The 16,611-nt window shown below is 36.0% G+C and overlaps 2 protein-coding genes across 2 annotated transcripts; both read right to left on the bottom strand.

Moving 5' to 3' along the window:
- Positions 1 to 2,878: 2,878 nt before the first annotated feature.
- On the bottom strand, positions 2,879 to 5,891 carry LOC143625077 (PHD finger protein ING1-like). The gene is made up of 7 exons (XM_077095532.1): positions 5,783 to 5,891; positions 5,402 to 5,473; positions 5,145 to 5,332; positions 4,933 to 4,993; positions 4,014 to 4,107; positions 3,746 to 3,896; positions 2,879 to 3,003 (listed from the first exon to the last, which is right to left on the bottom strand). Exons 1-7 carry the CDS (start codon positions 5,808 to 5,810, stop codon positions 2,893 to 2,895), a joined length of 705 nt encoding a protein of 234 aa, XP_076951647.1. The 5' UTR covers positions 5,811 to 5,891; the 3' UTR covers positions 2,879 to 2,892.
- A 6,960-nt stretch (positions 5,892 to 12,851) lies between these two features.
- On the bottom strand, positions 12,852 to 16,310 carry LOC143625008 (uncharacterized). The gene is made up of 2 exons (XM_077095482.1): positions 13,376 to 16,310; positions 12,852 to 13,270 (listed from the first exon to the last, which is right to left on the bottom strand). Exons 1-2 carry the CDS (start codon positions 16,308 to 16,310, stop codon positions 12,852 to 12,854), a joined length of 3,354 nt encoding a protein of 1,117 aa, XP_076951597.1.
- Between the last annotated feature and the right edge of the window lie 301 nt (positions 16,311 to 16,611).

Here is a 16,611-nt window from a genome sequence, read left to right as displayed (position 1 = left end):
AGGAATTTTAGTTCCTCCCGCGGCGCGCTAAGAAATGTGATTCTTCCCGCGGCGCGCTTAGAAATGTAGTTCTTCCCGCGGCGCGCTTAGAAATGTAGTTCTTTCCGCGACGCGTTAAGGTTAGTTCTGTCTGCCTTCGCGCTCGCGCTCTCTTGACCTTCTGTGTCAGCCTTCTCGCGCTAAACCCTTCGAGTTTTCTTCTGTTTAAATCTAGCCGTTTGCTTTTGTGTTGTCTTATCTTTTGTGCTGTTGACCTAATCTGCTTTATGTCTGAAAAGTTACTTTCGGCGCAGCAACCCCATTGGTTGACAGAAAAAGTGACTGACATTATCTTTTGAGATCTGCTTTTTCCATGCCTGACCTGTACCTTTATCTGAACCGCCCATGCCTTTTTACTGTTCCCTGTCAGCCTTTTTCTCTTTTTCCCTGCTGCCATATCTTTTGATATCTTTTACTTGCTTTTGATATCTTTTGTTATCTTTTGTTTTGTCTTGTTCTGTTTGTCTTGGAATCTTTTCCCTTTTTTTCTGGATTCATGTCTCCTAGGGTTTCCCTATAAATAATAATCTTATTTTTCCTAACACTACACACACAAAACACTTATTATCTCTCTTCCTTTGCTCTCTGCCGATTGTCCTTCTGCCGCCTCCTCTCTTGCCTCCGTTTTCTCCTCTCCTCTGCCCTGATTTTCGGTAATATATATATAATAATTTACTTATGCAAACTTATAATCAAGACTTAAAACAAATCATTAAAGCAATAATCTTATTTATAGGTTAACTTGTGCTTGTTTAAAGTTGGTTCTTGCTTTATCTTACACCGCATCGTTTATCAAGTGAGTAATCTCGTACCTAATCCCTTTTTGCTTTTAATGTTTTGGGATGTTCATGTGTTCATACAAACTTAGAGTCTTAAACTGTTTATGAACTTTAGTCGCGCAGTATCCCATGTGTTGAGGACGTAGACTTGGCTGTTTATTTGTATGTTTGGATCATTAACCGTCTTGTCGGTCTATTCCGCAGTTCTCATGGTACCATTAGATGAACACGGGAGAACTATCGTTTATGATTTTCTCTTTTGTTTGCACATGCACAGTTTGTCTTGTTTGTGAGCTCAATTGTGAGCACTGGCAGTCTATGAATCTTAGAGTTGGTCCCGATCAGATTACACCCTTGTTGAAAACCAGACATACACATGTTGCGCGCAGATTTATTGTTATCTATGTATTGTATTAAACTTGATTTCTCACCAACACGCAAGTGTTTGACGTTTATTTTAACACATGTTCAGGTTTGCAGTAGCTGTTTTGGAGCTTGTGGACACGTAGGACGTTTTTACTTTTGGACCTAGATTAAAATGTATCAAGACAAGTTATTGCTGTTCGAATATTATGATTTATAATATATTGATTTTTAATGATCTATGTTATCTTGTGTTTACCCTGCGCGTGCGCGAATGAATGTATTTATTAAATATTGACACCCAATAGTGTCACGAGTAATGAAACAATATGTGGCGCCCCGATGTATAATCCGCCTTTGGTCGGGGTGTTACATGGATGGGCCGGGGGGCATGCTTATGTGGGCCTTACTGGGGTGTCCCCTCTTGTCGGGCTTAAGGACACCGGGTTTGTTGCTAGGCAGATCATGCTAAAGGCAGAAACAGGAAAAATGGCTAAGCACGAGAACACGTGTGTTGAGAACCAACATGTCTTCATTCCTTTTGCTTTCGATACATTTGGGTCTCTTGCCCCCGATGCTGCTATGTTTCTGAAAAGAGTTAAGCGGGTCATGCACAGTAACTCAACGACGCCGAAGAACAATAACTTCGTTTTCAGTAAGATCGGTTTTGCTATTCAAAATGGGGTAGCGGCGCAGCTTGTTGCCCGCTTACCTGCCTCTCTATTGTAATTGGATCCTTTTATTTTATGATGAAATGCAAAATTAATAAGTTATTGCGAAAAAAATAATAATAATAAATATTAAAAAAAAAAACAATGATGTCTTTTTATCTCCTTTCATCCTATTTGAACTCATAGGACATCCTAATTGAGATTAATTTTTAAAAGAACAATTAAAACGTAAGTTTAGGTTAGCTAGTTCTAAAAGATGTTATTGAGGGTGGCAAATGTGACCCGTGGGTTAAATGGGTTGCAATAAAATGTATATAATTGATCAAACTAAAAAAAGAAAAGGATTGAAATGGGTCAAAACGGGTTGACATTTTATGGTTTTTTTTTTTTTTGTAACGAGAAAAACGGAGGAAATTTTTTATTTTTTTTACTTTTTTAGTTTTTTACTTATATTTCGAGTTATGATTTTTTAATTATTTTTTTTGAATATTTTAGTAAGGGTTTCTAAAATCCCAACTCATTTTGACCAATTTCAAAAACCCCTCATTAAAAAATTCAACAAAAATAGTTAAAAAATCATAACTCGAAAAAAAGTACAAAAACTAAAAAGTTTCCTCCATTTTTCTCGTTTCTTAAAAAAAAGGCTCAAGAAATGTCAACCCGTTTGGACCTGTTTCAATCATTTTCTTTTTTAACTTGACCCATTATATACATTTTATTACAACTCATTCAACCCACGGGTCACATTTGCCACCCCTAGATGTTACCCATTCGAGAATAACCCAGATTAACATCGTCATGGATCAACCCCGTTTACCAATAAAGAGGTCAAATCTTAAACTCTGGTGAGCATCTAGCAAAGTAACTTTTAGAAAAGATGAGGAACTCTATGCTCATACTAATTAATGTCACATAAGCAGTATCTAATTGTAGCACAAAACATCAATTCAAACACTAAAAAGCGCAAAATCCAAGTTAATTGATCTTCAATTACTTCCTATAATACCAGAAAAAAAAAAGGAAAAAAAAGGCCCATTAATTTATTTCCCCTTTCGCCTTTTTTGCATCCCACTGCAATCGCTACAGTACCATTTTCCTTTAGGTTGTTCCTTCAGACCAACACAGCCATAATGGAACCACTCTATCTTGCACTGTGAACATATTACCACCTCATTAGTGTCGGTTATAAACTCATTAAGATGCCAATTTCGCTTAGGGCTTTGAACGGGACGAGCCGAGCTGAGCCAGACTTGGTTCGGGCTCAAGCTCGAAGTTAAATGACCCGGCTCAGCTTGACTAGTTTATTTTGTTAAGGTGATGAGCCACGAGCTGAGTGGACTCTGGCTCGGCTCGGATCATTTACAAACTGAGTCGGCTAATTATTGTATTCCAAAACAAAGATGATTAATATTATTATTATTATTATTATTATTATTAGTATTATTAGTATTATTATTATTACTACTACTATTATTATTATTATTACTATTACTATTATTACTACTATTATTATTATTATTAATAATAATATTATTATTATTACTACTATTATTACTATTATTATTATTACTATTATTATTATTACTACTATTATTACTATTATTATTATTATTATTATTATTAATTATTAGTATTATTATTACTATTATTACTATTATTATTACTATTATTATTATTACTATTACTATTATTACTATTATTATTACTATTATTATTATTATTAATATTATTATTATTACTATTACTACTACTACTATTATTATTATTATTATTATAAAACAATTGCAGATCATTGTATTGACACGCTATTCATAAAAATAATTTTTGGAACCAAAAGCACCCATTTTGACCCGTTGCCACACGTATCCATTTTGCAACCTCTAAAAAACTTACATCAGGGTTGTCACACGCTACCATTTCCCCATAACTAACTTGGTTGCAGAAACAATATGTCGGTTCATTAGGGTCAACTGGTAGATCCAAGTCAATACTGGGTGGGTTTGCAGCTGCTACTTGAGCTGCTGCTGCAGCAGCAAGGCGGGACCTGAATAACAGAAAAGTAAAATCTTAGACCGTTAAAGTTCAACCCAAAGACATATATGTGACCAAATTTCACAACTTTTTTCAAGAAATTACAAGTTCTTATTATAAAGATTATTACTTTTTTCGGCCTCCTCTTCCACCTTCCTTTGCAGGCTTTCCGTTGCCATCAGGGCTCGAACCAGGTGTTCCAGCTGCAGCAACAGTTTCCTTTTCTGCAACCACCACAAAAATATCATAAACGAAATGAGTCGATCCTTATTCAAAAATTCATATTATTATTCTAGTATTTTTCTGTTTTTAATCATAATTTAACTCATCAATCATTTATTAATAACTGAACAAAAATCTGTTTGCGATCAACCTAACCCACCAGTCCATATAGAGGTGCACAATAGTCAACAAAAGTCAAAGATGAGTTTTGGCGGGACTGAGTCAGTTGGAGCCCCTTTATGGCTAAAAGCCAAATCAGGTTTCACCGGTTTGAAGCCAGGTTTTAACTTTTAACTTGGATGGGTTTGACCAGGTACAAGCCGATTTCAAAGTGTAAGGTTACAACCCGATTTCAACCCTATGGGTCAGGTCAAAACTGATTTCATTTGTCAGAAGTATAAACGAACGATGCATGAGCATAAATGAACATGCACGACAATGTGTTGGTCTTAAAAATAAACGTGAACAACAATGTGTTGCGCTTAAAAAGTTATTAAACCTAGACTATATTGAAATGGGACTAAAAAACTTAAACAAATATATTAATACACGTAAACGAACAAACACAACCGAACGACTGAACGGAAATAAATGAACCATTGTTCACAAATATAAAAGAACAAACAACACATGTTTCATGTTCATTCATTTAACTAAACTAACAAAAAAAATCATATTCGTTCGTTTATTAAATAAACAAACGTCCCTAAAAAAGATTCGTGATCGGTTCACTGAACGTTCAGTTGGTTTACAAGCCTAAATGCAACCTCTACACCATATAATATCGCATCTGCTTGTGACAGATTTATAAAGAAAAGAAAATCTACCGCGTCGCTGCTCATCAAATTTTCTAAGATACTGATCAAGTTGTTGAATATGAGCATCCACCTGTGAAAACAACATCTTCAACACTTTTCTTTAAACCAACAAAATAACCTCACAACACACGCCAGACTTCATACGTTTGAATAACACAAACATTTCAAAACTACTGCACAAACGCAAGAACAAAAACAACAAAACAAATACGTAAACGTACCAAATCATATGCTTGAACAGCCAGAGCAACCTTCTCATCAGCAATCCTAATCGCATGTTTCTGCTCGTCCTGAGCTTCATCCGAGAATTTGGTAAGTGAAGTACCCGGTGCAATGTTCCCAGACTTAATTCCCTCTTTAAACTCTTCTATTTCCTGCAAACAATGCTGTTCATTTTGTCGTTGAATACCTGCAGACACGTACATCAGTTTGTTAAACTTCATATAAATTTGCAGAAAACAGGATCCGTAAAATATACCTTGCAAACTTTTATCCAAATCACGTAACAATGCATACTTCCTCTGTAAAATATTTGGCAGTGGCTCCAAACCTACATAAATGAAAGCAATTTAATAATTCTAATATGAAATCCTAATAATTAAAAACTTGTATACCAATCAAGCATCAAAATCTATCAAATTGGCAGTCAATTTAACGACAGAGTAGCCACGTAAGCATACTTATGCCCTCAATTTAACACCTTGGTAACCACACAAGAAAAATTTTGAAACCCTAGAAAACTAGGGCTCGAATCAATTTTCAATTTTGTCTCAATTAAACCGTAAATTGACGACATGGGGTTTAATATTTTGCTAAAGAAATGTGTTTTATGATAAAAAGAAGAGAGATTGAGGATTACTGGCTTGAAAATCTTCAAGAAACGACATTTTAGCGACGGAAAGTTTGGGGGAAATGAATGATTCGTTTGGCAGTTAAAAGCCCGCGTAAAGTAGAATCTTGATGTGATCTGATGTTGGATGAAATGGTAGATACATATGCTGATTCTTGTGAATTATGTAATTGCTTCACTTATTTATAGGTTCCCAAATTGATTGCAGAAAGAAAGAAAATTTTTTATTGAAGATACCATTTTTAAGACTAGTTTAGTTGATTAAAAAGTTTTATAAAAAAACTGAAATGAAAATTAAAATATTAATAGATAAATTGGGCCCTGAAGTTAAACGTGTTTGGGTGGAGAATAAATGTTGGGAGAATTGCTACGGGTACCGCACTACATAGACGAAACGTTGATGTGGGCCTGATATCATGTTCGTTATGTTTTGATTTTGATGAGATGTGGAACGTTTACTGGTACAATGCTCGGTGGCAAATGGACCATGGCAAGGTGTGATACAGTGGTGCAAACTTCCTCTTTCTTTGCTTTTTCCATAAACGATGTTTGTTATTATTCTACTTGGGACGAAATCAAACACAAAAGAAGTTAATTCAAGCAATCTTTCGTGTCACACTATGACGTATTTGGAATGCAAGGAATAATAACGTGTTCAATGAAACCAACACAAGCCCGAGCAAAATCTTGGAAGACATAAAGATTTGAGGCTTCCTTGTGCTTATAAGATCAGGGATTGAAATAAATTCGGATAACTAGTTTAAATTTAATGAATCAGATGTGTGAATTTTTGTTTCCTGTGTTGTCTTGCAGCTAGTCAATTGCTAATTGTGTGAATATAATACCGCCTTAATAAAATATATTATAGACATTCAAAATCAACTAAATAGGCGACACCAAATAAGCCAGTAGGCAAAAGAGGTAAAAATTGGCTAACACGTTGAACCATGAAAACAACCTATCAAATTAATACGTGTATAGTGAATACAAATAGTAAATAAGGTTATGTGTTATAGGCTAACTAAAAAAAGCATAACGTCCTACCATGTAAACAATGGGTTTAACTAACTCACCATTTAACTGAGTTAACTAGATATAAATAAAATTAAATAAAAAAAAGGAAATAAAACATAATAAAAAAGTTACATTGATGGTTAGTGGGTGGGGTAGAGTGATGGACTTCACTTTAAATAATACAAAATGACATTAGTGGATTAACAAAAAGATGTTGCCCCTTGTGCTGTGGTTTAACGGGTGTTATTGGTGGTTTGTGGGTAGATCTCACTTTAAATCATTCAAAATGACACTAGTGGATTAACAAGAAATTAAGATGAAAAAAAAAAATTGGTGATCCTCTTCAGTGTTGTTGAGACCGGTTTGACCGAGATTCGGTTAATTGGCTGGTTCAGTTCTATGCAGTTTGCTCGGTTCCTAGAAAACTGCCGGTCCGAACCGGTTCACCGGTTTGACCAGAAAACCGAACCGGTTGAACCGGTTTTCTATTAAAAAAATAATTTTTTTGAAAAAATCATTTTTTAGCATTTTTTAAGCAAAAGCCATTCAGCCAGCCCGACCGGTTGAACCGGTTTCCCGGCCAGTTCATTGTCCGATCTAGTTATAAAAATATTTCTCCTCTTTTAACACCCTAAGAAGCATAGTGTAAGAATTATATTTTTATATTTGGATACCGTTGCAATAATAATAATAATTATTATTATTACTATTATTATTATTATTTGGATACCATAAATTATCTCACTTATCATGTACTAGTTATCAATTAATAAACATCATTTAGTTGTGAAGCATTACAATGGCTCAACTCGATTTTGTACCTACGGATGTTGAGAACGTCTATTGTAAAGCCGATATGGATAGGATCGTTGGTAAATGAAACTTGTTAGAACTATGACGGTTTCCTTTTTCATATGTAGTTATGCGCGTATATCATCAAGTATACCAAGATTGTTTTTTAAGAGAAGGCAAACCCTAGAGCATTCATCATGGTTTTTCTATATTAATGTTTGGTTGTAAATAAATGTTTAGTGAGCCGTATAAAAAATGTCTGAAGTAAAGTTCGTCTAAAGAAACAACCAAACAAGTTAAGAAGGTATTCAACCTTATAATTATTTATGTAAAGATTTTCATATAGTTAGTTTGTATTTGTTTGTTCTAACTCGGCTTTCAAACGATGATTAAAGAATGGTAAAGAGGATTCAAAAAGTATGGAAAGCCATGAAAAAGGGAAAATGTCATCGACATCGAGGCGCAAACAAAATCTTATAAGAAAGTCAATCGGCGATCACCTAATAGTATTATACAATGTTTTCAGACCCGGCCCAGACGTCGACCCGAACTCCTTACCGGGTCAAAGGTCGGACCGACCCGGGAGGGCGGACCGGTGTTTGACCCGGATGACGTCATAAATAATTTAAATATATATTTACATATATATATATATAATTCATATACATATAAAAAATAATAATAACAAAAAATAATAATAATAACAAACTTTAATGTTTATTTATGTTTTATACATTGTTTTTTAAATATATGTGATTTATGTTTGATTAATAGAGACATCAATGAAGCTTGGTTGGTTGGCTTATGGGGTAATTATTAAAGCTTCTATTTCTGAAATGACCCAAGTTCGAATCCTGGCATGCACATTTCATTTTGGATTTTATAAAAAATGGGTTTTACCGGTCCACCCGTCGGGTCAACCGGTCCGACCGGCCGGGCCGGGTTTCAAAACACTGGTATTATAATATTGTAAAATATTACAAGAATCGGTGAATGTTAAATAACTTTCATTTGATGTATTGAATTCATCATATGTAAAAATTGAATGCATTTAGACAAGTTATATACAATAAGCATTGGCTCTCCCTGAAAAGGAGGTGATCCAGCCGCACCTTCCAGTACGGCTACCTTGTTACGACTTCACTCCAGTCACTAGCTCTGTCTTTAGCATCCCCCTCCTTGCAGTTAAGGTAACGACTTCGTGCATGGCCAGCTCCCATAGTGTGACGGGCGGGTAGTAACTTGACATTTTTCATTTAAATCATTTTTATATTATTAAGTTGTTTGATTAAAAGCCAATAAATATATAGAAATAACATGATTATGTTATAGTAGAAAAGGTTCATGTGCATTTTAATCTTAACATGAGAACGTGGGAAATAATACTAATTTATAAAAAAATGAGAACGTAAGAATTAATACCAACTACGATACCAATCAACAAAAACAATGATTTATCATAACAAAGAAAAAAACCTAAAACTTACAACAAAAGAATAAAAATCAAGAACAAAATAATAACAGCAAATACCAACAAATACTTATAACAACAAAAGAAAAAAATCTAATGATAACAACAAAATATAAATCAGCAAACACTTACAACGTCTCATAATCGAAAATTAGCAAATACGAATAAAAAATAACAGCAAACACCTATAAAAATAAACCTAATAATAACAGCAGATTGGTTCTCACTGTTTTCATGTTAAGAATAAAATGTATTTGATGTTGTTTCATATTATAGTATCTAACTTATTGATACTTATTGATATGCATATGCGTTTATTTTACAATATAAAACTATCTTTTAACTAATTAATAAAACAAAATTTTCTCATCCAGTGTGGTTACCGATTTGTAACATCAATAGCTGTATTTTGAGAGAAAATGATGGTTTACTATGCAATAAAAAGACAAATATAAAGAGTTGATTATTCAAGAATGCTCTTTTTATTTAGGACATTTTATCATATAAAATGGAGAAGTATGTGAATCTCAAGGAAATGAATTTGATACCGAGGCCCGTATTTAAAAAGATTCTCTGCTTTTGCTTTGTCACCATGACCAAAAGTACACAAACGTATCACATGTATAATGGATAGCATAACATAGTTGTACATTTTGTATATTAAATTATACCCTACCATGTGAAGTGTCAAAAAAAGATAACCAAAAATGGAGGGTGGTGTATAGTCAAAAGGAAAAAGGGTTTAAATTACTATATTATTTGATACATACTGTCCTCAATTTGTTAAGAAAACTCTATGTTTGGTTTTTTAGACGATTGAATTTTTTTAAAACAAAATGTTTATATGATAAAACACATTGTGAAAGTAGCTATTTTTAGTGTTTTTCTTATTTTGTGTTATTTCTGTCACACCCCGCATTCGGGCTTAGGCGTGTGACTCACAGTTGGTGCCGTTTCTGACAATTTATTAAAGTTTTACAGCGGAAAATGTTAATTTAAAATATTTACTTTCATAACAAAAGGGAATTAAATACCCTTGTTTGTTTACAAAATTACTTGTTTAAAAACAAGTTTAATCTATATGCTTCATTACAAAGTTAGCTGAGCCACCAGCTGTATACTATGCCTAGTGTTCTTCTATCTCCACTTGGCATATCACTATTCCTTACTCCTGATTACCTGAAAACAGTTTCAAAATACGTCAGCTATATCCTGGTGAACAGGCTAACTCAAAAAGTTTTTCACAATTCGTTATGACACAACACCAATAGCGTTCAACGACTCAGTGGGTCTCAATCTCATCTCATCGGAACTAAACATACGCATAGACCATATAATTGGACTTCACTCGCCCATAGAGACAATCACTTGCCTCGTGGTCAGTATGTCTGTAGTGTGCCCACTACAGTACATATATGTATGGATCCAGACACATGTGTATTTTAGTCTGAGTGTTTAGTACTACCTTGTATCAAAACGTTTTAAAGGATTTGAACCAACCATTGTGCAAATACTTTCATAACTCTTTACATATGGATAACAGTCCATAGTTTATAAGAGTAAATATCTTTTCAAAAAGACAGTACATGGACGTATTCACGTCATTAAACATTTCACATTATAAAAAGGTTGGACGTATTCACATTTTGTGATATCAATGTATCTTTCAGACAATTGCCTGATCTTTATCTCAGACCTATAGTACAAGAATAACATTTTATAATAACTAGATCTATGATCTAGCTATAGACCTCAAGTCTATTTGCATAACGTTTACCTTGATATTTATTTCATTTTATAAAACATTTATGTACTACGTTTCTTTATCATGAAGAAACGTGCATATATCCCATGTCTTCGTTCATAAGAAATATCTTTATATTAAAGAATAATAACCTTATCTTATGAAAGCTATATTTCACTTAGTATCTAATCAAGGTATAGACTATACCCTCGACTAGGGTCTAAGCCATATATAATAAAATAATCGGGCAGAACCCCTACCTTGTATGGCTTGTCTACAAAATGCTTAGACTTTGTGTGAGTAGCACTCTTACTTGCACGTACTTCTAGACAATTAATGCGTCGGACTTGTCGAGGCTATGGCACGGAAACCGAGGTAATGTGAATGCGATGTGATGGGAGCTTCATCCCATGGCTGCCTATTTATAACCTGATTTAGTGCATCTTCGCGTATCGCGAAGCTGCACTAGCTTAGGTGAGTCATCGTAGGCTTGCCACGTGTCAATCCGGTCTGACACGTGTCCCGTGATCGCGAATATGCAAAATTTCAAATCTTTTCATTTTTAGTCCCTGATCTTTTGGTAACTTGTCATATATTGATTTCGTCTCATTATCCAAAAATACAAAGGCGGCTCGCGGCGATGCGAGCGTGCGAAGTGCAAAGTGCGCCATCAAAGCGCCACATTGCGCCCTTCACCTGAGCCCGTGCGCGTCGGGTGCCTCACGCCCTCCGCTAGGATTAGTGAGAGTGGTTAGCCATACAAGAACATTTCCATGGACAATTCCTTCCTTATAAAGTGATTTCATTTCTTTCCCACTTTTCATGTGGGATGAAGTTTTACTTACTTATTTCTTTAGCATAAAAATGCTTTCTTTTCTTTACAAAATATTTCCCATTACTTATCTCATGAATATTTTAGTCTTTTAACTTTATAAACTTGTCAAATTTGTACCAAAATTTTACGGGTGTTACAATTTCTTTATAGTTACTTTTAGAATAAAATCAGACATATAATCGTATTATGTACATGCCATTGTCAGGTATCACCTTTTAGCCGTGTATAATTGGATTATGGTCGTTGGCGACGTAAGAAACCTTATTATGAACCAGCAAGCAGATAATCCCACCCAATAGACAATAAAACAGTTATCACCAAAGAAACCACCTTAGTGACGTGGCGGCTTAAAGGCGAAAGAAATTTGAAGAATTCCTCACCAATAAGAGAGGAATGCCATCGTTTCATTTAAACTATATTGTAAGTTAAAGAATATTTATATTTTGTGAAATTATGTTATTTTATATCGGTGAAAGTTAACTACAATATATTTAATTTGTGGTTATTTATTTTCTTTTTACGTGATTGTATTAGTTTATTTCCATTCCATTTAATTTGTTGTAGTTTTGCTTGTTTGTAACTTTTATACGTTATGTTGGGTGATTTTTCTATTTTATTGATGCTCCATTTATTATTTAGAAAGACGGAAATCTTCGGTCTATCCTCTTCCATTTGTACACAGTTATAACTTCTTAGTAAGAGGGTCATACTCATGATTTAAAAAAAAATACTTAGCCTTTATATCTAAAATTTGATAAATTCCTTTGACTTAATGGTCAATGGACCTTCTTGACCTTCCTCCAATTCCGCCATACATGTTTTATTGTACATCATTTTTAGTATAATCCTCAAATGTCGGTACATTGATAAGCACATAACTCCGCCATATTAAGTCCTAAGTCTTGACAAAGCACCTGAGTTTCTGATAACGGGTTTTCATGATTACTAAAAGACAGTAAGATTACAGTCAACGAAAAGATTGTTAAAAAAACGCTATTTTGCCGAAAACACGTTGATTATTATTATACTAATAGAGGTTCATAAGCCAAAAATGGCTTTCAACTATCTTCTACTTACACAACTCTCTTAAATAATAAATATACAACTAAAATCTTGATTAATTAAATCCAAACCAAATTAAATAAAATCAAACTTTTTAAAAAACCCCGGGAAACTAACAACCTTATGTAGCCGTTATTCACTAGTTAGAAACTGCAGAAGCCTATGGAGTCACCGGAGTCCCAATATCAACACCATTCCTACTACCCGTGACCACGGGTTTTTCTATCGATCCCTTCAAAAGCGCATCGACTTTTGCATACTCTTCTCGTTCGCGCTTGATTTCCCTTAACATTGCCGCAACATCTTTCATCGTCGGTCTTTCTTCTGGCAACGAGTTAACGCATAGTAACACGATACCTAACGCCTGCATCATTTCTTCTATATCGGATTCGGGTCGGGATAATAAGCTTCGGTCGAGAATTTCGGTCCGCCCTCTTCTTTGTTTCACCCAATCCACAACGTGTAACCCGTCTGGAATCGTTGGATCGATCGGTTGCTTACCTGTTAAAACTTCTAGCATGACTACCCCGTAGCTGTAAACATCGCTCTTTTCCGTTATCTTCATCGAGTACCCGTATTCTGTGGTAAAAACAGGAATAATATTAGTGCACACAACCTGTTTGTGAAAATGTCACACAGAAAGAAAAATGTTAATGTTAAGACTTAAGCGGAAAAAAGGCTTACCAGGAGCAATGTATCCGTAGGAACCTGCGATTGTATTAGATGATCGAGCAAAATCACCGTCGTTGACTAGCTTTGCTAGTCCAAAATCAGCAATGTGGGGCTCGAATTCCAAACCAATGAGGATGTTATTAGCCTTGATATCTCGATGAACGATTGGAGGAACGCAATCATGGTGCAAATAAGCAAGGCCTTCTGCTGCCCCTAGCAAGATTTGGTACCTCAGTTCCCACTCCAACGAGCTCCCCATTCGTTCATGGAGTAGGCTACCGAGACTCCCGTTTGGCATATAATCGTACATAAGTAACCTCGTTTTCTTGTTCCAACAACAACCCAGAAACCGAACAATATTCTTGTGCCGAACAGTGCCCAACGTTTTCACTTCCGCTGAAAACGAGTCTCGTACCGCACACTTCTCGTTATTGTAACCACCATCAACCGTCATTGATGGCCACAGCTTCTTCACAGCTATGATTTCACCATTGTCCATATCCGCCCGATATACCACACCGGAACACCCTTTTCCAATAACATTCGTGTCGACCAAACATTTCAAGACTCGGTCAACCGAGATATTAAGCTTTTGAAAGGGAGTAAACTCCCATGGCCATGATTCACCGAGCTCGGATTCATCATCACCCTTAACTCTCCTTCTTGTCCTCAAAACCAAAGCCACGCCCATGATCATCATACCGATGGTAAATGTAACGAGCAAAGAAAGTGCCAGTTTTAGCATTTTAGAATCTCTAGACTTGTACCCGTCTTTCCCATTTCTGGATCCCGCTACATTGCTCAAGAAACAAGAATCTTTACCTAAAGAACATAATCCTTGATTCCCGGCTAGATCCGCTTCGGATAACTGCCTAAAAAGCTTGTTATCTGGTAGATATCCCGTAAAGTTGTTATAGGAAATGTTCAATGACACAAGGTTGTCAAGGTGCGAAAGCATGCTTAGGTTTCCATCCAAGTTGTTGTATGATATGTCAAGAATCGAAAGCTTGCTAAGCGCGCCTATTTGAACCGGGATAGGCCCGGTTAGCTTGTTGCAGCTCAAGTTCAATGCAATCTCCAGCGTCTGGATATTCCCTATCTCAGGCGGGATTTCACCCGACAGTTTGTTACTGCTCAAGTCTAGGAACTGGAGACCTGAGCAGAGCTGGAGCGACTCAGGGATTAGTCCAGAAAACTCATTCTGGCTAAGAATGAGTTTGTTTAATGACACTAGCCGCCCCAAACTAGATGGAATAGGACCATAAAGGCGGTTTCTTGAAACGTCGAGAACTTGGAGGCCTGATAACGATGATAAAGACTCGGGTAAAGGACCTTCTAACGTGTTGTTGCTAAAATCTATCATTTCTAACTCGGTACAACTAGCAAGCTCATTAGGAACCACCCCGGAAATCCGATTACTTGATAAATCAAGAAAGTTTATGCTCTTCAAACCCGCGATTTCTTTAGGGATTTCACCCGTGATTCGGTTATCACCTAACCTTAACCTCACTAAAGAGGTCGAATTTCCAATTTCATGCGGTATGGGACCCGAGATATCATTGGAAATCAGAAGCAACTTGGTTAAGTTTTTTAGCTGAAACAACCCTGGAGGAATACTACCAGTGAGTGCATTATGTGATAAATCTACTGCTGCAAGATTACTACAACTTCCTAAACTTAAAGGAATACTTCCTTCAAGATTATTATCCCAACCGAAAAACACTTCAAGATTTGTTAATCTTCCAATGTCACCAGGAATCAACCCTGAAATCTGATTAGTATCAACCTGCAACTGTTGAAGACTAATGCAATCTCCAATAACACTAGGGATTGAACCAGACACATTATTGTTACTAATCATGAATTCTTGTAAATTCACAAGATTCCCAATTGAAATCGGAATATTCCCGGATAAAGAGTTTAAAGAAACATCAAAGATCTTTACTTTACTACAGTTTCCAATTTTTTCTGGGATTGACCCAATGAAACTATTCTCCCAAAGTAACAATTTTTCAAGCTTCTTGAGGTTTCCAAGGTGTGGAATGATAGGCCCAGAAAGACTGTTTTCATATAAGAACAAGTTTACAAGATTTGAACAGTTACCAAGCTCCGGCGGCAGCTCGCCGGAGAGCATGGTGGTGTAGATGGATAGTGTTTGGAGGTTAATTAGGTTACCAATTGATGGAGGAAGAGAACCGGATATTTGTGTGTCAGCAAGGCCAAGGGTAATGAGATTACTGCAGTTTCCGATCTCCGGTGGGATTTTTCCGGCGAGGTCTTTGTTACCGCCGGCGCGGATGACTTCAAGAGTTTGTAACAGACCCAGTTCAGGTGGGAGGTTGCCGGAGAGTTGGTTGTCGAATAAGTGAAGATTGGTTAAGCTCCGGCAGCTTCCGAGCTCCGGCGGGATTTTTCCGGTGAGTTTGTTGGAGTTTAATATTAAATCTTGGAGGTTTTCAAGGCTTCCAATGGATGATGGGATGGGACCTGTTAAACTGTTTGAGCTTAAGTCAATGGTGGTGAGATTCCGGCAGCTGCCAAGGTCGCCGGAGATAGTTCCGGTGATGTTGGAGTCGGAGATTATTAAGGTTTTGAGGTGGGAAAATGAAGAAAGATTTGTGGGTAATGGGAGATGTAATGGGATTGATTGAATATTGATTTCGGAAACAAAAGCTTGTGAGTCACATTTAATGTAGTCCCATTTGCATGGATTCTTGATTTCGCCGGAAAGTTGCCAGCTTGAGAAAAATGAACCACCGGCGGCGGCGGCGCCGTCACCGCCGCCGTGAACCCAGTTGGAAAGTATGGTGGCTTCATGGTTGCCGGCGGCGGAAGGCAAAAGCAAGAAAAGGGTTGAAAGAGAAATGAGAAAGAAGCAATGAAGAAGATTAATATGGTAATGGTAATGGTTATGGGCTTTGGAGTAATAAGAAGATTGCATTGACATTTGCCTCAATTTGCAAACTTTTCTTGGGTTTGTATCATTTGGGGTTTGCTGTAAGTTTTCTTGATCTTTGTTTCTGTGTCTTTCTCTCTCTAAAACCTTGTTGCAAGGTTGTGATGATCAAGAAAGAGCACTGGTTTCATGGTGAATTGCATTGTTTAAAACAAACTACTTTGTAAAAAGATTAAAGAAATACATACCTAGAGATTTGCAAATTTAGCAGAGCACCACTACCCCTACCACCACCTTGTAAATTGTGAATTTGTTTATAGATTAATTGATGCTTTGATTAAGCTTGTGCTTG

Source organism: Bidens hawaiensis, unplaced genomic scaffold, assembly GCF_021521415.1.
Source record: "Bidens hawaiensis isolate Kalapana, Puna unplaced genomic scaffold, B.hawaiensis_p1.1 tig00004020_1, whole genome shotgun sequence".
NCBI lineage: Eukaryota > Viridiplantae > Streptophyta > Magnoliopsida > Asterales > Asteraceae > Bidens > Bidens hawaiensis.
Note: the sequence above shows the minus strand (reverse complement) of the source record. Positions and strands in the feature narration are given on the sequence as shown.

Excerpts from the sequence above, each read along its gene's own strand:
- LOC143625008 (XM_077095482.1), bottom strand. The coding sequence starts at position 16,310 with ATGTCAATGCAATCTTCTTATTACTCCAAAGCCCATAACCATTACCAT. Across the intron at positions 13,271-13,375 it reads CTACGGATACATTGCTCCTG|AATACGGGTACTCGATGAAG; the intron begins GTAAGCCTTTTT and ends TTTTTACCACAG.
- LOC143625077 (XM_077095532.1), bottom strand. The coding sequence starts at position 5,810 with ATGTCGTTTCTTGAAGATTTTCAAGCCA. Across the intron at positions 4,994-5,144 it reads CTGTTCAAGCATATGATTTG|GTGGATGCTCATATTCAACA; the intron begins GTACGTTTACGT and ends TTGTTTTCACAG. Across the intron at positions 3,897-4,013 it reads GGAAGAGGAGGCCGAAAAAA|GTCCCGCCTTGCTGCTGCAG; the intron begins GTAATAATCTTT and ends TCTGTTATTCAG.